The 25,964-nt window shown below is 41.2% G+C and overlaps 1 protein-coding gene and 1 long non-coding RNA gene across 3 annotated transcripts in view; one reads left to right on the forward strand and one right to left on the reverse strand.

Moving 5' to 3' along the window:
* The window catches only part of TMTC4 (transmembrane O-mannosyltransferase targeting cadherins 4), a 73,775-nt gene that overhangs the window by 39,165 nt on the left and 8,646 nt on the right, over positions 1-25,964 (forward strand). For both annotated transcript variants that reach the window (XR_004644047.1, XM_034758208.1), the window contains exons 10-13: positions 3,933-4,104; positions 4,196-4,327; positions 25,550-25,629; positions 25,834-25,941. Coding sequence is in view for 1 of the 2 variants with exons in the window: in XM_034758208.1 (XP_034614099.1) it covers positions 3,933-4,104; positions 4,196-4,327; positions 25,550-25,629; positions 25,834-25,941 (492 nt within the window). In the remaining variant the exon portion in view is untranslated. The remainder of the gene's footprint in view (positions 1-3,932; positions 4,105-4,195; positions 4,328-25,549; positions 25,630-25,833; positions 25,942-25,964) is intronic.
* Positions 4,319-25,964, reverse strand: part of LOC117870825 — a 33,133-nt gene continuing 11,487 nt past the window's right edge. The window contains exons 3-4 of the long non-coding RNA XR_004644048.1: positions 12,801-12,886; positions 4,319-10,709 (exon numbers count right to left, since the gene is read on the reverse strand). This is a non-coding gene — a long non-coding RNA (uncharacterized LOC117870825). The remainder of the gene's footprint in view (positions 10,710-12,800; positions 12,887-25,964) is intronic.

Raw genomic sequence — 25,964 nt, forward strand, 5'->3', positions numbered from 1 at the left:
GAATTTTAAATTCCACACTAGGTTAAGTACAGTATTATTTTTGTTAAATCCAGTACTGATCATTTTAACAATTCAGTGGAACCAATATCTAGCAAATGTATTTCAAATAAATATTTATAGCTGCTATTGCAGTTTCATCCTAATTTGGGCATTGACTACTGGGAAGCAAACTTGTAGAAAGAGGTATGGATGGCTGCTTTATTTTCCTCCTGAGATGGCATTTTGAGATCCTTAGCACTGTAGGTGGTAAAAAGTAATTTGTGGTCAGAGCAGAGTGTAATTGATGTATGTTGTGCCCCTCTTTTTACAATTCTTTTTTCCCTTCTTTTGTAATAACAAAAAAGGGGGCCTTTTTTGAAAAGATGTAGTGATTCTGGCCATTGATTAAAAATAAAATGCTATCCCAGAGTGATTACTCTTTTATCAATGAAGGGTTATTGAGAAAATAATTGGGGGGGGGGGGGGGGGGGAATTGTACTTCATAGAAAAGAAAACCAAAAGCTTCTGTAAATAGAAGCCTTTAATATGATAAAAGAATGTAACATCTCTCATGATATGTTTAGGTTGCACTTTTTGGATGTCCTTAACTGATAAATTTGCCAGCTCTTTAAAATTATATAAACAATTTAATCCCAATGCCATCTATTGTTCAAATTTTTATCATCTTCTGCAGTGCCAATTTTTCCCTCTAAAATGCTAATCTATTATATATTTCCCTTTCCTCCATGCTTTTACTAGTTTGCACAGCCTAAGTCAATACTCTCATTAATACAGAGACAGAAGCAGTGAGACACACACACCAGAGTATAGTTAAATGCAGAAGCTGCAATTTTAATAAACTACCATATATACGTGATCATAAGTCGGTTCGTTTATAAGCTGACCCCCCTGAGCTGGATAAGTAAAAATGGAAAATTTTTATGACCTGTTCATAACCAACCCTATAATTCAGGGGTCGGCAAACTTTGGCTCCCGGTCCATCAGGATAAGCCGCTGGTGGGCCGAGATGGTTTGTTTACCTTTAGCGTTCACAGGCACAGAGGTAAACCTAAGTAAACAAAGTGTCCCAGCCTGCCAGCTGCTTACCCTGACGGGCCAGGACAGCAACCGGGAGGGGGGGGATTTTTTTGGAGGGGAGAAGCTGTGGGTCAGGGGAATAACCCCCTGTGACCACACCCCACATGACCGCACCCCTAGCTTGGGACCCCCACACTCTCCCCATCCCATCCCTTCCCACCTTATCTGGGGAGGATGTTTCTGGCCTGGCTGGAGCTGCTTGGCAGGCTGGGCAGCGCAGCTGCAGCCTGCTCTGGAGGGCTAGACCGGGCGGTGCGGCTGCAGCATGTTCCAGCGGGCTGGGCTGGGCGGCCGCAGCCTGCTCTGGGGGCGGGGCTGAGTGGCACGGCTGCAGCCTGCCAGTCCTGGAGCTGCAGCTGCTTCGGAGGCTGGGGGAAGAGCAGCGTGGCCAGAAGCGGAGAGACTCTGGCCCCTCCTCTTCCCTTCTGGCTCTACTGGCTGTGCTGCCTCTCCTTGCTCCCTCTGTTGGCGGGAGGGGCTGTGTCCCACCTCTCCCTCTCTATACCCGTTCATAAGCCGACCCCCTTCTCTGGTGCTTCCCTTTTTTACTAAAAAAAATTCGGCTTATGAACGAGTATATACTGAATTAACCAACAAGGAACCCCTTCCCAAACTACCAGGCAAGGCTGTTCTAGTGTGGAATTTAACTGGGTGCCAGTGGCTCCAGGTTCTACAAATCTCACGATGGATATGGGGGCAGTGCCCCCTGTATGCCCCCAGGCCTGCTCAGGAATCTTGGCAAGAAATCAGAGTCACAGCCCATTCCCCTCATCCACACTGGAAGTAGGAGAGCCAGGCTGCATGAGGCATGGACCTCTTCACTCTGCAAAGTTGTGCTTGAAGCCCATGCCCAAGAAGCACATTGAGTTAAGAACCTCATAGATTCATAGATTATAGGACTGGAAGGGACCTCGAGAGGTCATCGAGTCCAGTCCCCTGCCCGCATGGCAGGACCAAATACTGTCTAGACCATCCCTGATAGACATTTATCTAACCTACTCTTAAATATCTCCAGAGATGGAGATTCCACAACCTCCCTAGGCAATTTGTTCCAGTGTTTAACCACCCTGACAGTTAGGAACTTTTTCCTAATGTCCAACCTAGACCTCCCTTGCTGCAGTTTAAACCCATTGTTTCTGGTTCTATCCTTAGAGGCTAAGGTGAACAAGTTCTCTCCCTCCTCCTTATGACACCCTTTTAGATACCTGAAAACTGCTATCATGTCCCCTCTCAGTCTTCTCTTTTCCAAACTAAACAAACCCAGTTCTTTCAGCCTTCCTTCATAGGTCATGTTCTCAAGACCTTTAATCATTCTTGTTGCTCTTCTTTGGACCCTTTCCAATTTCTCCACATCTTTTTAAAATGCGGCGCCCAGAACTGGACACAATACTCCAGCTGAGGCCTAACCAGAGCAGAGTAGAGCGGAAGAATGACTTCTCGTGTCTTGCTCACAACACACCTCATATAGGACTGTTTCTTAACTCCCTCTCCACCCACCGGAACCAGCCAAAGTTGCAATATATATAATATAAATCCCTAAATCAAACTGCTTGGATGTTTGATGGAAGGTGAAAAAAACCCCACGCAGTCTTTTGCCATGTAGCGGAAAAAATTTCTTCCAGACTAGGTGACCAGACAGCAAATGTGAAAAATCGGGACTGGGGGTGGGGGGGGTAATAGGAGCTATATAAAAAAAAGACCCAAAAATGGGACTGTCCCTATAAAATGGGGACATCTGGTCACTCTATTCCAGACCCCGAATAAAATTTGGCCAGCAGCATAGCCCCTTAAGGATCTAGTATACGAAGATGGGATAAGGGTGGGGCTGGAACAAAGCCAAAATGGCTACTGGCCAGCCGTAGGCAGAAACAACACTTCCTTCCTCACCTTGCCTCTGCAGTTGGGAGCCAGTCAGTGGGTCTGTCCTGATCTAGTCATTCAATGGCAACCAGAGTGTGCGGGTCAGACTTAGATCCTGTTAGAGCCAAGCCACTCCCTCCCCCTCCTGGAGGGAAGAGGAGGGAAGACCAGTGAAAGCCCAAATTTCTGCCTCCATTCCCCACCCAAGGGAGGGACAACAACTCAGAGAGCCAGTGGGCCAGCATCCATGATCACCTCTAAACTAACAAAATAATTTGGAAGTGAAGTGAAGGCCTAGCACATTGGGGGCGGTGGGGAGGAGGACACCCAATTTCGGTTTCAAGTTCCCAAAAGTTTATTATAAATATAAATTAGTGTAAAAATAAATATTTTAACATAATGTATAGATACCTTGATGGTGGTTCTCTTTTATGATGAACATTGTGGCTTTCTGACATGAACACTTGTCTTCTTTGATTGGTCTTCAACTGAGAACTGGTTATTTCAAGCAGTGTCTTTAACATGTTTATGATGCATCTTTGAGGTGGCTTTTTTAAAAAAAACAAATATTTTACCTTAATTGGTCAATTAGTTTAAAAAATTTGTATATAGCTGTAATCAATAGTTTTATTGCCTGTATATTTGGATCAGGGTGAACAGAATTAATGTTGGTGTTGATCCTGTTTGAGCAGGGGATTGGACTAGATGACCTCCTGAGGTCTCTTCCAACCCTAATATTCTATGAATGATTTCCAAGACGTGTGGAATCCACGTCTTGACTTCAGTTTAATTTTGTGGGAAGGGTGTCTAGATTTTCAAAGAAGCCCACGAGAGTTAGGCACCCAGATCCCATTTAAATTCAATGGGAGGTAGACATGAATAGGTTAAGTCCACATAATGGCTCCCAATGATTAGTAAACAGTTTTTGTATATTAACAAAAGCACTTTTTCATCTAAGTTTTGTTGCTAAATGTGAGTCTGTTTCTTATTTCCAGAATTCTTACACTGGGACTGGGATTTCTTATTATCCCTTTTCTTCCTGCAAGTAACCTGTTCTTCCGAGTAGGATTTGTTGTTGCAGAGAGAGTCATCTACCTCCCCAGTATTGGCTATTGTATGCTACTTACGTATGGATTTAGTCTATTGAGCAAACAAGCTAAGAAAAAGGTACGTACTAACTGTCAATAAAACTGATGGACCAAGACTAGTGGAGAAACTTTAATACAAGGATGATTAACCTATATCTCCTTTCTTTAAGAAAATGCTTGCTGCTGCTGTACTAGGAATCTTGTTGATCAACGTGTTGCGCTGTGTTATCCGCAGTAACCAGTGGAGGTCTGAAGAACAGCTTTTTAGGAGTGCTCTGTCAGTGTGCCCTCTTAATGCTAAAGTAAGTTGGTCACACTCACTTTTTATTTAGTTTTTTAATATTCCACATGGTAAATACATTGCAGTACAGCATCTCATGTACAATGCTAGCCTGGTGAAAGCTCAGCCTAAAATAGATATCTAAATTATAATGACAGCATAGTCAACTTCTCAGCCAGTGCAAGTTACAGTACTTTAATTCAAAACTGAAAAAGATGAAAATAAATTGACTTCAATGAAGACATCCAGTCAAATAAGAAAAGATCAAATACTTAAATACATAACTAGTACCATCCATTGAAATAGTTGCATACAAAAGTGACTCTTTTCTGCAACAGTCTCATAATCTGTGTAAAAAGAAAAATTAAACCATAAAAGTGTATTCAACTGATTTGCTGTCTGTGTTTTTAGAATCCTATTTTTGTCTCCTTCAGTGGCATTAGTACATTTCTGCGTTTTCTCCTGTTAGCTGTGCTGCCTCTACAGGGCTATGGGAGAATGAACTGAATCACTCATCTCAACAGAACTGCCGAGTTTATGAGTGAGATCCTCACTCCTACTCCTTGACATCCATTAAAATGGCCAGAATGATGAAAAGGAGCCCCAAAAGCTTCCATTGTGGACAGGGGATGATTTCCCCTGGTGGCAGGCACTGCAGAAAACTGCCAAAGGCTGCCTTCAGAGAATCCCCTTGCAGGTCCTGACTTAGGGGGAATGCTAGGGGTGAAGCTGGAGGGGACGTGTCAGTGGTGGGCACTGGGGTCCCATAGGGCAGGCCTGAGAGGCTGCCATAACTTAGACAGATCCCCATGGCTATCTAGGTTTTGTTCTAGGCCTCTTTAACTCCTGGAGCAGCCCAGTATCAGGAGGGTTCAAAGGTGGCTAAAAGCCACGGTAAGCTCTCCACATCCTTGGGCTGCAAGTTCTGTGCTGCCGCTCTAAGAGGTGCAGGGCAGAATATCACCATTTAATACTAGCGTTGATGCACAAGCCAGAAAGAATAAAGCTTGAATTTTGACCCCAAGTTGAGTTCTAGGACTGGCAGCGAGGAGGAATATTCACCATCCCCTTATTTGTAAACTATTACATTTTTGCCATTTCTCTTTGAAGTATAGCTGCAGTTTAAATTTCATTCACATTTTGCAAGTCCAAGCTGAGATTTCCATTGGGTAGCATCCCTGTAGAAAAATATCTTACCAGCTTACATAATTTCAGAGCTCTGTAGTCTAGAGCAGTGCCTCAGAAAATGTGGATCAGGACCCCGAGGTCTTGCGGCGTTTAAATGAAATATTTGAACTTCCTTATTTAAAAAATGTAATATAAATATTCAACTTAGAGAAGTGAAAAATATACAAATTAATGAAATAGAGCTATAAAGAGGTCACCTTTAAAAAGGATCTTTTACCAACATTTACAACAAGGTGGGGTTACCTCACCTACCACTATTTCCTTCTCAGTAAATGGAAAAAAAAAACCCACATGTATCTGAGGTTCTGTTGTGTAGTAACAAGGCAAACATCTGTTTTGTAACAATTACTTCATGATCTCTCCTTCTGGAGGATTAGTACGTGCTGTAAAATGTAAATGAAGCATATTCAATCTATCTCTTTGTGCCTGCTTGCACCCCTCTCAAAATGTTCTGCCATAATGTGTATATGAGAGAGAGTGTGGTAAGTGTTGATTAGTGGGGAGATGAGAATCAGGTCCCTAGTCTAGCAGTCACCTTTAAAATAAGGAGGTGACTCTACTGTCTTCATAGTTACAATTCCAAGTTCTCTAGCTCACCCCTTCCCACTGCAATCATATTAACTTTTTAGGGGTTGTTTTCATAGTAACAGATTGCCAATCACAGCATATTTTGGAAAACTACTAAAGAATGTAAAAGAACACCAGGGTAGTAGTATTCCATGATTTAATTGTTTCCAATCCTCATAATTACAAAGGTAAACATGAAAACCAGTCATAACTGATGCTATGCTATCTTCCTGAGACTGCAGACAGCATAGCTATTAGGACTGTAACCTGACCCATTCATCTCAGTGAAGTGTTAACACTGAAACCTTAAGATGGCATTTAAATATCTAAATTAACTAGTTCACTGCTTTTACTTTATTATTTTAGCAGAAACATGTAACTAATGTGTTTAACCCACAATTCAAATTGCCTTCCATACCAATCTAGGTTCTAAAAGCCCCAGATGATTCTCAGTGAGCTACTGAAACCTCCAGCTTCCATCCTGACCACTCCTACAATGCAGCTGTAGGTCTTCAAAACCAAAATCCGTGGCATAGTGAAAACCATAAATGTGTGGACAGCATAGCATAAGTTTAATATAAAAATAAATGGCAAAGACACTGATGTTACTATTCATTTTCATATTTAACTCACTTAAAAAAAGTTAAATTGAGCTGCCATAGTTTTTTTTCCAATCTACTACACCAGAGTGATGTAGAACTGAAGTCCTTGCACAGATTTTAGTTCCAGCTTGCTGTCAAGTATGCCAGGCTTTGTAAACACCCATTCACAATAGGGAATGTATGGTGACAAGAATTCAGATTGTCCTGCAGAGTACTGAATCTCCTCTCTGGGACAATGGATTTAGCTGGCTCAGGAAGGTGAACTTTACCTGTCCCAGCACCAGCTTTGATAAATTTGGCCCTGTGTAAACAAATAAGTCTATAAGCAAGTCACAAATATTTTGATATTTTAAAAGAGGGGTCACAACAGAGAAAAGTCTGGGAATTCCCTGTCGAGAGACATTTTAGACATAGGAGAAATGTTTTAGAGGGAAGGGAATGCACTATAAGCTTACCCTGGCGAACCGCGTGCCAAAGGTTGCTGATCCCTGCAGTATAGTTTTTGGTAAAAGGTTGCTAGAAAGCGCATTCGAAACTTTTGACTTTAGCCTACTTGTTTGTGCACGCAACTATTTGAAATATGTTGCCAGATTGAAAAAGGATCATTTTAATCACACATGATGACTATTTCAATGAACAGAATATTCATTAGTCTGAACAACAACAAAAAATCTATACATTTTAAACTGTGTAGATTCGTTGAATTCAATAGACTTACTCCTTGTTTACGCTAATATTAGTCAGAATCAGACCCAGTATGAGTTGCTGGAAAACACTTATTTCTGTCTACTTTTATGAATATGCATAAAAATAGAGTATTCATAGTTAGCCTTGCTCTGTGATTACAGGTAGCTTAGAGATTTAGAATAATACAATGTTACTGGCTTATAAGGGGCCTAAATGGAAAGCCAAATTGGAGTCTTGCCATTGACTTCAATGTGCTTTGCATCAGGCCCATAGTATTTTACTGCATTACTGGAATGTCTAATTAATTCTATACTATTGTAACAATCACCTACAGCTGGTAAACTTGGGAACAGGTAATGTTACAGAATAATTTCTATTTTTACTAAAGGTATTAGAGGCTAGTTACCAGCAGATTTTTGAAGTTTGAATTCTTTTTTGAATTATTGTCTGATGGGTGCTCCACATTAGGATGTGTGCATGCTTGTGCACTTTTGATAGAAGATTTTTGGCAGCTGTGTCAGCATGTGTACCCATCACATCCTCGTGCTCTGGTAATATTGGGAGAACCAGACCCACTGCCATTCCAGTTTCTTCTCAGCTGCCTGCGGCTCAAGATGGAGTACTGCAGTGTCCACTAATGAGCAGCCTACTTCAATGTAATCGATCTCCTTTTATTTGGTTCTTATTTTGTTTATTGTTTTTAGCACAAGTTTGTGCATCTGGGGGGGGGGTCCCTCCCCCCCCTTTGTTTCCCCCTGCAGTCCTTGGCTCCTGTTTTGTTTTGTGGCCTGCCCTATGTGGGTTATGCCAAAGCCCTGAAGTTTCAAATCCTGCCAGACCTACCATAGGTCTTTCTCTCTCAGCAATGGGCATTCCAGCTGCCGCCACTGCATTGGAGAGTTCCTAGTCTTGTTTTTAGTGCATGGTCTGTTCAGGTTTCAAGAGCAGGTCTAGGAAAATGAGGGAAGACAGACTGAAGTGTCTCCTCTTGGAACATTCCATGAGACCCATGGGATTGAAATCCCCCTCCGTCCCCCTACACTGACCTCAGCTGTTCGGGGTACTCTGGTGACTTCTTCAATCTTGATAAGTAGAGACCCTGGGAAAGCTTCAAATGCTTTGAAGCATTCAAAAAAGAAAAAACTTGATTACTTGGAGAGAGCCTCCGAAAAAGGGGAAAGTCACCTGTAAGGCCAGGGGACAAGGAGACCTTGCGTCCCAGTGCAAGTACTGCTGAGGCATGTACCAGCCTTGTACCGAGATGCTGGTACCTCCAAAAGACTTCCAGTTCAACCCACAACAAGAAGTCTTCTTGTAATCAGCCTTCAGCGGCCATTGCCAGTACTTGAATCAGAGCCCTCCACATGCAAGGGACTCCTTGAGGAACAAACACTCCTTTAAAAAAAATCAGCTTTGACCTCTGCTCCAGTTCCCTCTTCCTCAGGTCATGGTGACAAAGAATACACACTGTTATGTATTATGTACTGTCTTTGGTACCACCTGATGTTCCTGTAGAACTGTACCCAGGTTCTCTGGTACCGACTAGGTTCCGCTCCCATGAGGATATCCAAGCCATGAAGGAACCTGAATCCCCTTTGCTAAGGGGTACTGGGAGGGATCACTTATTGGTACCAACGTGCCTTCCAGAGATGGAATCCCTATCAGTGCTACTGTGCCCCCATACAAAGACTCTGCCTCCAGTACTGACTTGGTTGTCAGTCCCACCTTGAACACCGGTATGGATACTGTTGGCTCCTGTTAGATACAGGAGATGACAATTCTCGGACATTTCTGTCTAGGACTCCATCACATTCCCATTCCAACTTTCCTTCTTAGAGTTGTATCCTGAGGATGAGACCCCAGGGACCCCACACCAACCCTGGCAGGAACCACTTGGGTCCTGTTCCCTTTCTCTGCGCTCTATCACAGTGGGCTTTTCGCAATCCCTGGACCCCTTATGGTGACCAGTTTTATAGGGTACCCTCATGGAAGAGGATCCAGCAAGCCAGCAGCCACCATTATTGCAGGACCCTCCTCCCCAGGAACAGGAGCTAATAGCTGAGGAGGAGACACCATGTAATAAATCATCCTCACCCAGCAAGGCAGTTATGCCTGTACCAGCATCCTATACAGATGATGATATCAGGGTCTTTCAAGATCTGATGAAAAGAATTGCTAAATAGAGGAAATACAAGAAACTCAACACTCCTGGTGGATATTCTGCATTCCTCTCCCCAGAGCAAGTTTGCCTTGCCCATTTGAGGCATTACTCTCACTGGCCTGTATGATTTGGCAGTAACAATCCCAGCCCCATGCAAATGGATTGATAAAAAATACTATCTGTTGGTCAAAGATTTGGAGTATTTTTTCCCCTCCAATTCCACCCCTAACTCCTTGGTGATAGTTGCTGTCAATGAAAGAAATAAGCAATACGCCTTCTGATAAATAATGTAAGTACATGGACCTTACAGGCTACAAGAGCTATTCCTTGGTTGCTCTCCAATTTAGAGTTGTGAACTATCGGGCCTTGATGTGTGGTGGGCGAGATGTTGCTGCTGTCTTTGACTTCAGTGCCTCCTGCTGACTTCCTGCTTCTGACTCCAGTGGCTCAGTCCTCTGGCAAAGTCACAAAGTTCAAACCACTTCCAGGGTATCATAAACAAGTCCAAATGAATATGGATAATTCTCCTGCCCCTTTGGGCTGCTGAAGTCCTCTCCTTGTATTCTTGTTTTGGGCTTCCTTTGCAGGAGTGTATGCAGCCCCTGTAGGGGACTGCCCCCATTATCTCTGTTACCTAACACTGGGCTTCTCTCAGCCAGAGGCACCTGTCTCTTCTGCAGTCTCTCCCCTCAGTTGAACTCCTTCAATCTACTTATTTTGTGGCTTAGCTCTGCTCCCTCTGGCTGGGAGCCAATTAAGTATTCACCTGCTCCCCCCACAGCTGCGGAGCATGACTAATTGGGTGCATTCACTAGCATTGCAGGTGATGGGGATTAAGCCCCATCACATATGCAAAATATGACTTCACAAATTACATTACATTTTCACATTTCACTGAACATTTGCCTCAAGACCAGAGGGAGCAGTTACAAGCCCTCTTCCCAGAAGGCCAGTTAATCATTAAGGCTTCCTTTCAGTCTTCTCTCAATGGGGCACATACAGCTTCACATTCGATGGCAACTGCTGTAACCATGCATTAGGTGTCATGGTTGCAAGCCTCTGCCTTGCCAGGGAGATACAAAATACCGTGGAGAACCTTCCTTTTGAAAGGCCTAAGCTTTTCAGTGATGCCATGAATGGTTCCCTCCGCTCACTTAAAGACTCTAGGGTGACTGTGTGATCTCTTGGCATCTGTATACCTGAAACAAAAAGAAAATACAGCACGTTGCAGACAGCACAGCGATCCCACCCAGTTGACTACCAAACCTCCCTCAGACTGACTGAACCAACCACATTTCCCAAGAAAGGGCCACCATTTACAGTAAACTCTGGCAACCTCTTCCAAGCGACCTTTTTGACTTGCTGATCAAAGGCCATGAACCACCCCTTAATCTGGATCCTATGCTGCATCAACCCACCCTGTGGATAACAACACCTCTCCTATTTCCTACCTTCCTTGGGGCTCATCACCTTGGACAGATGGATCCTAGAAGTGATTTTGACAGGCTATTCCATCCAGTTCAGCTCCATGCCTCCCTTCCATCCTCCCTCCCCCCCCTTCCCCTCCGTCCTTATTCAGGGACTGTTCTCATGAAGGCTTCTTAAGGCAGGAGTACAATCTCTTCTTCTAAAGGCCATCAAATCCATTCCACCAGACTTTACTGGAAAACGATTCTACTCTGGGTACTTCCTGGTTCCCAAGAAAAGAGGGGGATGGAGACCAGTTTTGGATCTATGCACTTTTGAACTCCTTTATCCTCACACAGTGATCCAAGATGGTAACTCAGGCAGTGATCATTCCATTTTAGATCCAGGGGACTGGTTCATTACCCTCTACCTCCAAGATCATACTTTCATATAGCTATGCACCATCCCACAAATGTTTCCTACAATTTGTTGTTGCCAAGCACCACTTTCCGTACTGGGTCCTACCCTTTGGCCTTTCAGTCCCCTAGAGGGTCTTCACAAAGGTCTTCTCAGCCATTGCATGAGAATAATTCATCACTTGAGAATAATTGTCTTTCCCTATGTGGATGACAGGCTCCTCAAGGTTCGCACCTTCTTCAGGGTACAGTCAGCAACCAACAAGGCCCTATCTGTCTCTGCCTTAAGGTGGAGAAGTCTACTCCAACACTGGTACAATTCATAGAATTTGTTAGAGCCATTTTAGACTACACAACTGCCAGAGCAAAGCTGCCCTCAATGTTCAGCCTCATTTCTAGGCTACAACAGAGCCCACAAACCACATCAAGGGCCTGCTTTCAGCTCCTGGGTCATATGGCAGCCTTCACATTTGTCACAGCCCATGCAGGTCTGCACACTCAGCTGGCTCGGGTCTGTCTACACTCCCAACAAGCACAAACTGTCTCAAATCCCTCAACTGGTGGAAGGATCCACAGAATGTCTGTGGGGGAGTTCCATTCTTACGTCCTTCCCTCATAAAAATTATTGGCACAGATGCGTCCCTGTTGGAGCACTAATTTTCAGGACTTCACTGCTCAGGGCAAACAGACTCACAAGAGGTGTCGTCCCGCCCCATATCAATATTCTCAAACTCAGAGCTGTCCGTATTGCTTGTTTCCACTTTCTATCCAACATCAGAGGTCACTCAGTCAGACTAATGCTAGACAACAGGGCAGCAATATACTATACAAATTGTTGAGGAGGACCAAGATCCCAGTCCTTATGTGCAGAGTACATAAAGCTATGGAATTGGTGCATATCTCACCACATAGAAATCTCAGCAATTTATCTTCCGGGACTACACAACATCTTAGCAGACTCCTTGAAGAGGTATTTCAGTCAAGACCACAAGTGGGTGTTGAACAACACAGTCTTTCAGGAAATCTGTCTCACCTGGGGCTCCCCAGAGCTAGATCTCTTTGCAACACCATCCAATATGAAGTGCTGGCACTTTTGCTTGAGGGGAGGGCACAGTCGGAACTTGCTGAGATGCACCCTCCTCATCCCTTGGCCTCGCCTCTTGCCATACACTTATCCCCCAATGACTTGGGTCCTCAAGGTCCAGAACAGAAACGAGAGAGGTTGGTGATCATTCTTATAGCACCATCGTGGCCCAGGCAGGTATGGTTCCCTGATCTGCTCCACCTGTCTCTGTGATCACCTCTTCACCTCCCTCTGACAGCAGACCTCCTGACGCATCCCAAACTTTCATTGCTTCACCTCGGGGCTTGACTCCTTGATGGCTCATAGGCGTAGAACAGGAGCGTTCTCCCAAGATTCAGACAGTACTACTGAATAGTAGAAAACCTACCACAAGGAAAAATTACCTGCAAAAGTGGAAGCATTTCCAAGCCTGGTGTGCCCAATGGTCCACATTTCCTCTGGAGTCTCTCCTTACAATCTTTATTACCTGCTAAATTTAAAAAGCCATGAGTTTGTCACTGAACTCTGTTAAGGTTCACCTAACTGCCATTACAGCTTTTCGCCCCCCAATCAAAGGGTTTTCAGTTTTTGCTCATTCTACCATGATGAGATTCCGTAAGCATTTATTTAACCCTTTTACTTATGTAAGGGAAGCTACTCTGGGATCTTAATTTAGTCCTTAGCACCTTAAGGGGGGAAATAAAAATGTTTTAAACTCTTGGAGTTTTTTGTTCTTCTGTCTTTCAGAATCTCATTCCTTGTAGCCATCTGCCTCTGCCGGAAGGGTAGGAGAGCTAGGAGCACTTATGGCAGATCCACCATATACGGTGTTCTATCCTATTAAGGTGACTCTGTCTCCTCCCTCATTTCCTACCTAAAGCTCTACTGACTTCCATATCAATTGCCAGTGTTTTACCCAAGTGTGTCACCTCCAGAGAGGAAGGCAGTCTTCATGATCTGGATGAAAGCAGGGCTCTTGCTTCTACCTTCATAGGCCTAAGCCCTTCAGGGATTCTCTCAGATTGCTTCTTTTGCAGAAAGATACTAAGGACATCTGATTTCCACACAAAGATTATTGAAATGTTTTTTGGGGATGCATTCTGGCATGCTACATAGCTTTGATACATTCCCCACCTGGAGCTGACTGCATCTCTGTAGCCCTACTGGAGAACATACCTATCTTGGACACTTGCAGGGCTGCCACCTGGTCAGTAGTGCACACATTTTCCCAACACTATGCTATCCTGTATGCTTCCACTGACATGGCTTTTGGCAGTACTGTCTTCAATCTGCTCTACACTTGCCTTCTCAGCACCGTACTCTGTATTGAGGCACTGCTCCAGAATCTGCTCACACGGAGCATCCATAGGGACAATACCTTGAAGGAGAGATTACTTACTTGTACAGAAAGTGGAGTTCTTTGAGATGTTTTGCCCCTATGTGTGCTCCACTACCTGCCCTCCTTCCCCTCTGCTCTGGAGTCCTTGACTCTGGACTTCGTGGTTTAGAGAGACCCCGACTGGCCCCTCCCTATAATTGCTCTCATTCTGGAGTATGAGAATATGTAGGGTGCAAACACCACTACCAAAACCTCTGATCAGATGTGCATGGGTGTGGTGCACACATCCTCACATGGAGCTCCTGTAGGGACAAAACATTTTGAAGAACTCCAGTTACTGTATGAGTAAGTAACTTCTCCTTATTGCTTTCACTTTATCAGGATATTAAACCACCTCTCTCACTCCTGAGCATTTGAGTCTGGGCTGCAGATTATCCTCTTTATAGATTTTAAAAATAACTCTTTTGGAAATGCTCAAATTGCAGACAATTTTAAGTTATGAATGTCTTGTTACTTTAGAAAACCACAAGCTGTTTCTTTCCTTTTAAGCAAAACTATAGCAATCTACACAACACTGGTACCATGAACAATTCTTATTTCTGAATAGTTTTCTCTAATAAGTACTCTAAATAAAACATGTAGTTCTGCAACAACACAGCCATTAAAGAGGTAGAAAATATTTACCCCTTTTTGCCTTTCAGAGGATAAATATATCTGGCTGCAAGAATCCTTTTAAACTAGTCCCAGAATTTTAATAGTTTACATACTGCAAATTCTTTCCCTGTTGCTGGATTGTCTTTAGAAAACTCTAATTATTAAAAAAAATAAGAATTGCAATGAATTTATTTATTAGTAACTCTTTCAAAATAATGAACAAGGAAGGTTTTTTTTGTTATTCCCAAATAGCCAGTGGGTTCATAAAGTCCGCTAATGGAGTAGTTTAGATGGCAATTAAGGGGCAGCTGGCTTATGTGTATTCGGCATCCAAAATTGGTTCGCCTTGGCTTTCAATGCATGCCTGTGTCTTTTGTCTGTTTTCAAGTGGTTGCTGACAGAAATGCTCTCCGAAGCATCTCTAGGATAGTCTCTGGCATTCTGCCTCTCCCTTTGTCCATGCAACTTGTGGGTGGTGGTTGTGCTTAGTCTGTACCTCCCAGGATTCTGCCTCCACTTCATACTGTTTCAGCCTCTTCTCCGGTGACATTGAATCATACACCTAGGCTATTCATCACACTAATCTCTAGAATTTCACCTCATAACATCTAATGTCACCCCAGTATCTTCACAAACAGCTAGCATATAGCTTGTAGCTCTTCTGCTTTTTCAATGCAGATATCCATTTCATTTTAGAGTTTGTAGTAACCTGGAGATTGTTCGGAACCCTTTTCTGAAAAAGTGGTGGTCCTGTATGCTCAGCATTTCCTGTTGCCTTTATCTCCCATTTTCTCCAAATGTGTACTTGTTTGCCTTTTCTATTTCTTTTGTTTGCCTTCTGTTGAGACAGCCTTCTCTGGAGCTGAAACTGACGCTATTTGAAGCACTAAGCTATGGAACTAGTTGCCCAAAGGCTGACTCCCAGATCTCTTCTGCTACACTCTGTTGTCTCTCTCTGGCCACATTCAAAGCCTGCCACATTATTGGCAACCGTTTATCTCAGCCATCCAATTCCTTTGCCACTTTCTTAGCATGGTTTTGTCATTGTATTTTGACACATTCCTTTCTACTTATACTGCTCTGAAAGAGACGGTAGTTTATATCTCATTTTCTAAAAAATTTTTTAAAAAAAGGTTCTTTTATTACTTTAATCCAAGTCAGACTTTCTCACTATTCAAATTAAATAAAAATATATTTTAGAAGTGTTTATTTCTAATTTGTTTTGTTGATTCACCATTTGTTTAACTTCTTATATAAGTAAGAACAAGTTGTTAAGATGGTTGGAATCTATACTAGCTTCCTTAAGATTAATTTATTTTAAACTTTCTTCTTGTTTTTCATAACAGTGAACTATTTCTAAGCAGTTCCAAAGCCTCCATCACCATGTGGTCTAAGTGCCAGTTTTCAGAACTGTATGTTGCTATACAGCGTTTCCAACTTTAGCCGTTTTATTGTATGAAAAACTTCAAATTAAAATCCCAGTGCCTGAAATCAGGTGATTATATGAGAATCTCCGCTTTCATTTTTAAAAAGCCACTAACTTCCTAATCCTCATGGATGCAGAGAAAAGCTTGAAAATGTGAACCTTAACAGTCCAAAAAGCAAATAAAAATTCACCATTTATTATTTCTTTAAATCTCATGTTTTCAAGCCAAATCTCATGATTTTTGAACACTTGGGTTGGCAATAGTGCATAATTTCTGTCTTGCAACCAGGTCAGACCCTGTTTTATGCATTTTTAAAGCATTTACAAAATATAAAAACTTTTAATGTTAAACATCACGAGCAAGTTAGACCCTGTCAGAAGTTGAATCTCATTCTTCTCGCATCAGAATTAAACTATTGCTTGGATAATCTTAACCATCGCCTTTTCATTCATTGCATATTCAAGAAAAGAGAGTAACTGAATGGAATAACACCAAAAACATTCTGTATTCTAGAGGTTGATAAGAGGCTTAGCTTGCTATGCTTCGAAGCAATACTGTATAGTTCAAATACCATAGTGATGTGTGTTGTATAGAACCTAACAGAATTGAATAGAATGCGTCACACCCGTACCATAAATGTTCTAAAGCACAAAATAAGTATGTTAAAGCAATTCCAAATAAAGTCTATAATATGCTTGCTCTGTCAGATAACAATATCCTCTCTCCTCAGATATCTCCGAGGATGTAAGAAGGATATTGCTTGATACATATTGCCATGTGATATATAATCTCTCAGAATGGAATATCAGTCCCCCTGTTCTACGTTGTGCACATTCCAAAAGTAAAATGAAAAACAAACTAAATTAGATACAGATTGTCATCACTTGCAAAGTCCGAATCACTCCACTTCAAAAACTATGCAAATGTTGTTATATCAGTCTTGTGATACATACATAACGGAGAACGCAGCTATGTACTTGGTGTTTAGTTTATGCTAAAATTATACTTGTGTCAAATGCAAGCTATGATAACACTGAATATGAACAGTGGAGAACTAATTTTCTGTACCTTAGTAAAAGGGCTGGCACTATTTCTCTTCAGGTCAGCACAAGATTTATAACTAACTGTTAAAAGATTTATTGAGCTGATGTAGAGAGCATCCCTTTTATTTACTTTTTGATGTTCTTGTCTATGCTACGCATGAAAGAAAAACATACTGTCCATGTTGTACAGAACAGTTACAAACATGGCCATGGAGTTTGACACAATTGATGTTTAGATGTCTAACTTTCTCATATATGTGGGCACGGTCATGTTGTTAAACCTCTAGAAGACATTAATTGCAGATGGAAAAAGGGAACCTGGGATAAGTCCAGGATTTAAACTGGGTCATTTTGTCTTGTATATTATTTAGAAAATGTTTGATGAAAGGAGTTGTGCTGAAATTTTGAGCAGAAGCATCTGTATTCTTGCTGCTGAAACTTCAAAACTTAGCACTAGTCTACACTACCGCGCACATCTGGTGATGACGTGCTATGCCGACGGGAGAGCGCTCTCCCATTGGCGTAATAACTCCATCTCAATGAGAGGCGGAAGCTAACACAGCGCAGTGTTGACACTACTTTAAGTCAATGTAATTTACGTCGCTCGGGGGTGTGTGTGGCTTTTTCACACCCCTGAGCAACATAAATTACATAGACTTAAGCAGTAGTGTAGACAAGTCCTAAGAGTAATATTCCTAGATTCCAACACCAGAAGGGACCATTGTGATCATCTAATCTGACTTCCTATATAATCCAGGCCACAGAATTTCCCTCAAATAATTCCTTTTGAATTAGAGTATAGCTTTTTAAAAAAACATCCAGTCTGGAGTAAAAAATTTCCAGTGATGGAGAATCCACAACAATCCATGATAAACTGTTCCAATGGTTAATTAGCCTCACTTGTAAATTTGATTTATTTCCAGTTTAAATTTGTCTAGTTTCAACTTCTAGCCATTGGCTCTTGTTATACCTTTGTCTGTTTAGAATGAAGAGCCCACTGTCAATACTTTTGTTCCCCATGTTAGTACTTGTAGACTGTGATCAACACCTCTTAACTGTCTTTGTTAAGCTAAATAGATAGACTCAAAGAGCTCAATCACTGTAAGGCAGGTTTTCTAATCCCTTAATCATTCTCATGGCTCTTCTCTGAACCCTCTTCAATTTATCAACATCCTTCTTGAATTCTGGACACTGGAACTGGACACAGTATTCTGGCAGCAGTTGCCCAAGTGCCAAATACAGAAGTAAAATAACCTCTCTAATCCTACTGGAGATTCCAATTTATGCATTTTGGCCACAGTGTGACACTGGAAATTCATCTTTGACCCTAAAATCTTGTACTCTGATTTCAATTGTATTCATATTTGTTTACAGGGTGGTTGAAAACAACCTTGTAGAAAGGGAAAGCATCACAGACTTTATGAAACTACAGTAAAGAACAAAATTGTCAGACACCTAGATGAACCTAATTTGTTGGGGAAGAGTCAACATGGTTTTGGTAAAGGAAAATCATGACTCACCAATCTACTAGAATTCTTTGAGGGTATCAACATGCATGTGGACAAAGGGGATCCACTGGATATAGTGTATTTAGATTTTCAGAAAGCCTTTGACGAGGGCTCTTAAGCAAAGTAAGCAGTCATGGGATAAGAGGGACGGTCCTCTCATGGATCGGTAACTGGTAAAAAAGATAGGAAACAAAAGATAGGAATAAATGGTCAGTTTTCAGAATGGAGAGGTAAATAGTGGTGTCCCCCAAGGGTCTGTACTGGGACCAATCCGATTCAACATATTCATAAATGATCTGGAAAAAGGGGTAAAGAAGGGAGGTAGCAAAATTTGGAGATGATACAAAACTACTCAAGCTAGTTAAGTCCCAGGCAGACTGCAAAGAGCTACAAAAGGATCTCTCAAAACTGTGTGACTGGGCAACAAAGTGGCAGATGAAATTCAGTGTTGATAAACGCAAAGTAATGCACATTGGAAAACATAATCCCAACTATACATATAAAATGATGGGGTCTAAATTAGCTGTTACCACTCAAGAAAGAGATCTTGGAGTCATTGGGGATAGTTCTCTGACAACATCCACTCAATGTGCAGCGGCAGTCAAAAATGCAAACAGAATGTTGGGAATCATTAAGAAAGGGATGCATAAGACAGAAAATATCATATTGCATCTATATAAATCCATGTTATGCCCACATCTTGAATACTGCATACAGATGTGATCGTCCCATCTCAAAAAAAGATATATTAGAATTGGAAAAGGTTCAGAAAAGGGCAACAAAAATGATTAGGGGTATGAAACGGCTGCCATATGAGGAGAAATTAAGACTGGGACTTTTCAGTTTGGAAATAAGATGACTAATGGGGGATATGATAGAGGTCTATAAAATCATGACTGGTGTGGAGAAAGTAAATAAGGAAGTGTTATTTACTCCTCATAACACAAGAACTAGGGGTCACCAAATGAAATTAATAGGCAGCAGGTTTAAAACAAAAGGAGTATTTTTTCCCCCACACAACGCACAGTCAACCTGTGGAACTCCTTGCCAGAGGATGTTGTGAAGGACAAGACTATAACAAGGTTCAAAAAAGAACTAGATAAATTCATGGAGGATATGTCCATCAATGGCTATTAGCCAGGATGGGCAGGGATGGTTTCCCTAGCCTCTGTTTGCCAGAAGCTGGGAATGGCCGATAGGGAATGGATCACTTGATGATTACCTGTTCTGTTCATTCCCTCTGGGGCACCTGGCATTGGCCATTGTTGGAAGATAGGATACTGGGCTAGATGGACCTTTGGTCTGACCCAGTATGGCTGTTCTTATGTTTATTTAGAATATAAATAAAGTGTCCCCTTTAATATCAGATTTGATCATTGATTTTCTTTCACAACTGAAAGATGGTTGTACTCATGAGCAGACATTACTTTGTTGAAGAGGGAATAAAATGTAGTATACCATATAATCAGTATTCCCACTGAAGGATGTGTGAGTTTAAAAAAAAAAAAAAAAAATGTAATAAAACCACTTTTACTGCCTGTAGCTGAAAAAACGAGGAATCGGTTGAACAAAAACGTTGCTTTTGTGTAGGGGAATAACATTGTTTCTTGAGCACTGTGTTTCAAGCAATGCGTATCAATCTACTGTAGAACAGTATTCGGTTACGTTGCCTGCTTGATAATTGTTTGTATTGATTTCCTAATCCCACTGGTATATTATGCAAAGACAACTATGCAGGGTCAGATCTTTGGTTAGTATAAATTGGGGTAGCTCCATTAGCTTCAATGGAGCCATGCTGGCTTATATCAGCTGAGGGTCTACCGTACAGTATCTCTAAAATACTACAGTGCATTTTAGATTACACCTTTCCAATCACCCAGCTCTTAGAGAGCACTGTGCTGTTACACAGCTGTAAGGAATTTTTCTCTTAGCACTATTAATATAAAATGATTACCTGTTAAGACTGGTAAAGGAGTGTGTGGGCATAATATAATAGGTCATTTCCAGTTAACATCTTGCTTTTAATACTGATTTGACAACGAAATGGTACATCAGCCCATAAATGTTTAAACAGGAAACAAAAGTGCTCTTCTGGAGCAAGCGTGCATATTCCCATTGAAGGCAGTTTTGTTTCTCAAGGCAGAATTTAAAATATTATAGTCTGTCTAATTATTAAAGGATAGATTCTCCCCCACCCCCCGGTCTTCACCCAGGTGCACAGTGGGTAGGGAACAGTATCAGGAGCTCCCCTTGAGTAGCAAACCAAGTGGAATTGCATCTCTTGTGCGCAGTGGAAGGCAGGTATTACTTTGTTCTTAATCCCCTCGGAAGACACAAGGGTGGCCAGGAAGCTGGCCCATGTGTCTCTTGTGCAATGGCCAGTAGAGCTGACTGGCTGGCTACATGGAAGAAGTAAGCTGCACTTCATCAATGTCTCTGTGTGTGTGAGCCTTGCTGCACTTTGAAATGGGCTATGCCTACATGGTGCAATCTAGTGGTTAATCTGGCTGGAAAATAGCTTCCCATTAATGTACCTCTATTTCCCCCATCCTAAAAGGGTTAAGCTCACAGAAAGTGATGTGACTTCATTGCAGTATCAGGAAGCAAAGAAACTTGCTAATCATAGCTGGTATAAGTATCCCAACTAGGGGCAGCCCTAGACTAGCTGCAGCAACTGGCACCCTAGGCGAACCATGCAGTCGGCACCCCCAAACCCCAAGGGCAGATCCAGGCTGAGGTTTTTGGTAAACGGGGAAACATTTTGCCCCTTTTTCCCTTTTAATGTTTTTTTAAGTGTTTTTTTTTTAAACAGAAGCTTAATTATTCGGTTTGTCTGTCCGTCCGTCTGTCCAATCAATGTTTCTGAGATCAGATAAAGTAGAGACATGAAATTTTCAGATTTGTACACGACAGCTAGATGATATTTCAGTCCAATTTCAAATAAAAATGCATTAAAAATGTAAATTATAATTTTTATTACAAATCCAAAATCATCCATTATGCTATCCTGCTTTAACTGCCATTACCACCACATCCCATATAAAAAGAAATAAGAAAACTCTTCAATGAACTTTAACCTGTATTTACAAAACACTCCGAATAAATAACACTCTGTGCTCCTAAAACATGACTTTTCTTGCTTTAAGTTTTTAAAATTCAGTCACTAGTTCTTTTAGATCCAGTTTTCCAGCTATTTCATGCTCTATTGACATTGTGGCAAGTCCGACAAGTCTCTCTTGCACCACTGTTGAATGCAGATATGTTTTTATCAATTTTAACTTTGAGAAGCTACGTTCCCCACTAGCTTCGGAAACTGGCAAAGTTAAAAGAATGCGTAGAGCTATAAAAATGTTTGGAAAACTGTCTGAGTTTATTTCACAAACAAACTTCAGTACTTCTTCAGGAGTGGAATGTTTCTTAAATCATCTTGAAAAAGCCTGAAACTCACTACACAAATCTGTAGTATCAGTGTCTTTTGAATTTTCATGAGTCAATGACAACTCCAGTTTTATACAAAATTCTGTTATCTGTTTTGCTGTTTTCTTTTGCAAGCTGCAGATATCATATAGAAAGCCAAATACTGACTCTAGCTGCTGCATCTGTTGAAATCTTTCGTCAACCAAGTGAATAGCAGTATCAAGGACTGTGAAGTAGAAATTCACTTTGAACCTTTGTTTTGGGTTCTGAATGGGTGTCTCTCGTCCTTCATAGGAAAACTGCTGTTTCTTTTGCTGAATGCGAACTGGCTCTGGTTCAAATTCTGTTGGAAAATCGATTTCTTCAGCAAGCTCAAGAGAATATACCAGTGTTCTTTTGAATCCTTCATCACTTCTGAATTCCTCCAGAATATTTTTAGTTTGCTGCAGTTTTTGAATGGCAGAATGTATGTTCAAGTTCTTTCCTGAAGCTGCTTACTAATGAGTTTAATCTCGAAAAGGATATTATACCACAAAATGAGCGAAGTCACAAATTTGAACTTGGAAAGGCCATTTGCAAGAGCTTCTGCATCTGAACGTGCCATATTGCCAGATGATCCAATACACAGGTAGTATAATCAGAAATTTCAATTAGGGCATCATAAATGTTTCCAAGTTCATAGTGAAGAGGCTTCAAAGCATCAATGCGACTCTCCCATCTTGTCTAAGTGGTTTCACAGTTAGAGAATTCACATGGCGAGTCGGAATCTCCCAACGGCATGTTGAGCCTGAGAAAAACACACAAACACGTTGCACCAGGTCAAAGAAACTGCTTGCCTCCAAACAGCATCTAGCAGCATCATTGACAACCAAATTCAGAGAATGCGCACTGCAAGGAACGAAAAAGGCCCTAGGACTGATTTCCATCATTCTCCTTTGCACACCACTGTCTTTACCCTTCATATTACTCCCATTATCATAGCCTTGGCTGCATAAGTTTTCAACAGATAATGACATTGTTTCAAGCTCTTGTAGAACAGTTTCAGTCATAAATGCTCCAGTCGTCTCCTTCAGTGGTATGAAACCCCAAAAATGTTCCTTTATGAACACTTCAACATTATCTTCATCTGCAGACTTTTCCATATCCACAAAATGAATGATCGTCATTTGTTCAACATTATTCACATCTGGTGTACAGTCCAGTATTATTGAAAAGTATTTTGCAGAATGGGCAGCTTCTACAATTTTCTTTTTACTGGCATTTGCTAGGATTTGAATCAATTCATTCTGCATATTTTTTCCTAAATAATGAACCGGTGTTTCATGATCAGTTATTTTGCGTAGATGCTCCTTCATGACTGGATCAAACAAAGCTAGGTATTCAACAAATTTTAAAAAGTTTCCATTACCTGGACTGTATAATTTTTCATTTCTACCCCGGCCACGGAATGCTAAATTTTGCCCACTGAGAAATCTCACTAAAGCAATCAGATGTTCTAATATTTATTGCCAATATTCTTCTTTTTCCTTGATCACACGCATTTTCTTCGATAGTTTTTTCCTTTTTTCAATCGTAATTCAAGTTCTTTCCAATTTTGAAAGCATTCCAAATGTTCTGTACTACTTTCATATGAAGAGAGAATTGAAGATATGTTTTTCCAGTCCTTTGAACCATTTTCAGTAAGTGATGTACCATTGCTTGATTTCTAAACATCTTGCTACAAAAGCAAAACAGAGTCCTTTGACACTGAATATTGTAACCAGTTTCGATGAATTTCTTCCCCATTAATGAGTTTCCTCTTCTAATGCTGAGCAGAGAATTTTCTTTTATTTCCATATTAGGGAAATTCATTAACTTGTTCGGGCTCATGTTCCATGAGAATTTGCCGCACACTGTTATCACATCTGGGCCATGAAGCTGGGTCCCCATACTGTAACTTGTTCGTAACTTCCTTGTCCTTTCTTCCTTCTACTTCATTTACTTCAATTTCTGCATGTGTCTCTGAAGGTGAATACATTTTCTCCACTTCCATATCAGTCTGAGGCTGTGAGTTGCCTTCATTTAGAAGTAAGTTTCCATCATCTTGAGTTTCCAAACTGCTTTTTTGTGGATGTGAGCTACCTTCATCTTGGTGATCCTAACTGCTTCCATGCAGATGTGAGCTAACCTCCTCTCCAAGTAAAATTCCTTCATCTCGATGTTGTGAACTGCTTCCATCTTTATTTGGATTAAAGAGAAGATATTTCAGGAAGGATCCCTGCTGTTTTGCTTGGTCCTTTTCCTTCTCATTCTTTGGTTAATGATACTCAGCTCCTGAGGGTTTTCTTTTTCCTCTTTCTGCCCTGGGTATTTGAATATTATGTACTGTGCTCCCGACTGCAAGCATTACAGCGTTAAGGATGGCTGACACACCCACCACATGGTTGGCAATTTAAACCACCTTGCAGCCATCCCAACACATCTTTTCACTGCTTAAAGGTTCAATGATTAGTAACATTCAGTCACTTACCTATTAAAACAGTTAGTTACAGTGTTTACACGGAAACAAAATGACCTTTTTCAACATTATAACCTGACACCGGTTGTTTGGAAAGTAATCCCCTTCCTCACGGTTACCCGCTTGGAGTGTGACATCATCACTTTTGTAGTCTATTAAGCATTAATGCTGTTACTTTTCTTTTATGGACCTTATTTATTACATGTGAACCAGTTATAACAAAGAAAAGTTCATAATTATGCAGCCTGATAATAACACTAAGGTTTAATAACGCTTAAAGATACTCACATTTTGGATTTATAATGCTGAATAGGGCGGCCAGACAGCAAGTGTGAAAAATCGGGACGGGGGTGGGAGGTAATAGGAGCCTATATAAGAAAAAGCCCCAAATATTGGGACTGTCCCTATAAAATTAGGACATCTGGTCACCCTAATGCTGAAAGACATTATTCTTTATTTTTTGGCACCAAGCAACACAATTTTCCACAGTATTCGCTCGATTCTTAACATCTACCAGCAACATGTGTTAAAATGACCGTTTGACATGTATCAACTCGCGATATCTCCGCTCTATATGAATTTCCGGCTATGCGACCTTGATGTATATTCGAGTTAGGTGTCACTAGCATTGCAGCTCTTGTCGCTGGTGGATGTTTCATTGTGGCTGAGTTATTGCTTATCAAAATTGCAGAGTGGGTCATCTTGACCCTACGTCGCAAATTGAAAAAAAAATTGCTAAAATATTTTTTTTGCAGTAAATAAAAGATTTGACATATTAATAAATTCTCAGAAGTGTAGAGAAATGAATTATAATTCATATTCCCTCCATATGCGCATGGGAATTGAAATAATGACATCTTCATTATTTTATTTGTATTTTTTCATCTTTCATTTTGATTCCATTTTTTTTATTTTTTTTTTCCCCTCGAATTTGGCGCCCCATTTAACTTGGCACCCTAGGCGATCGCCTAGTTCGCCTATATGGACGGGCCGACCCTGATCCCAACTTGTCCATTTCTTCCTCAGATTCTTTGGGCCCTCTTCATGATAGTCCATATATCAGGAACCAGCTGGAACCTTTCCCACCCCTGACTGCTAGCGTGGGGGAAAGAAGTCTTAAAGGTGTGAAAAAAGTAAAGTAGCTATGAAAAGGTTCAGCACTGAAATAAATGAATACTGATTTTGTAGCCAGAAACTTTAGCAACTTGGTCCCACAATATATCTGATTGTCTGGAACATTTGGATACATTTTTTATTTGTATTTTCAGGTGCACTACAATGTTGGCAAAAACTTGGCTGATAAAGGCAACCAAACAGCTGCAATCAAATACTACAGGGAAGCTGTAAGGTATTTTCAATTTATTATTTCACTAAGCTATCCTAGAAGTTCTTTAATTTCTCAGGCACAGTAAGACAGAGAAAATGTTGAGGACTTCGGGATTTCAGCTGCAAAATGTTGCAGTGTCACATAACTAATCATCCAGCTGAAAGGAAAGGGAATGACTACAGTACCTTGTTTCCCTACGAGTAACAAATTTCTCTTCGATTCTAGGTTGAACCCCAAATATGTACATGCCATGAACAACCTTGGAAATATCTTGAAAGAAAGAAATGAGCTCCAGGAAGCAGAGGGGCTGCTGTCCTTAGCTGTGCAAATACAGTATGTTAAAAGAATGGCAAGCA

The sequence above is a fragment of the Trachemys scripta genome, chromosome 1 (assembly GCF_013100865.1).
Source record: "Trachemys scripta elegans isolate TJP31775 chromosome 1, CAS_Tse_1.0, whole genome shotgun sequence".
NCBI classification, from domain to species: Eukaryota; Metazoa; Chordata; order Testudines; family Emydidae; genus Trachemys; species Trachemys scripta.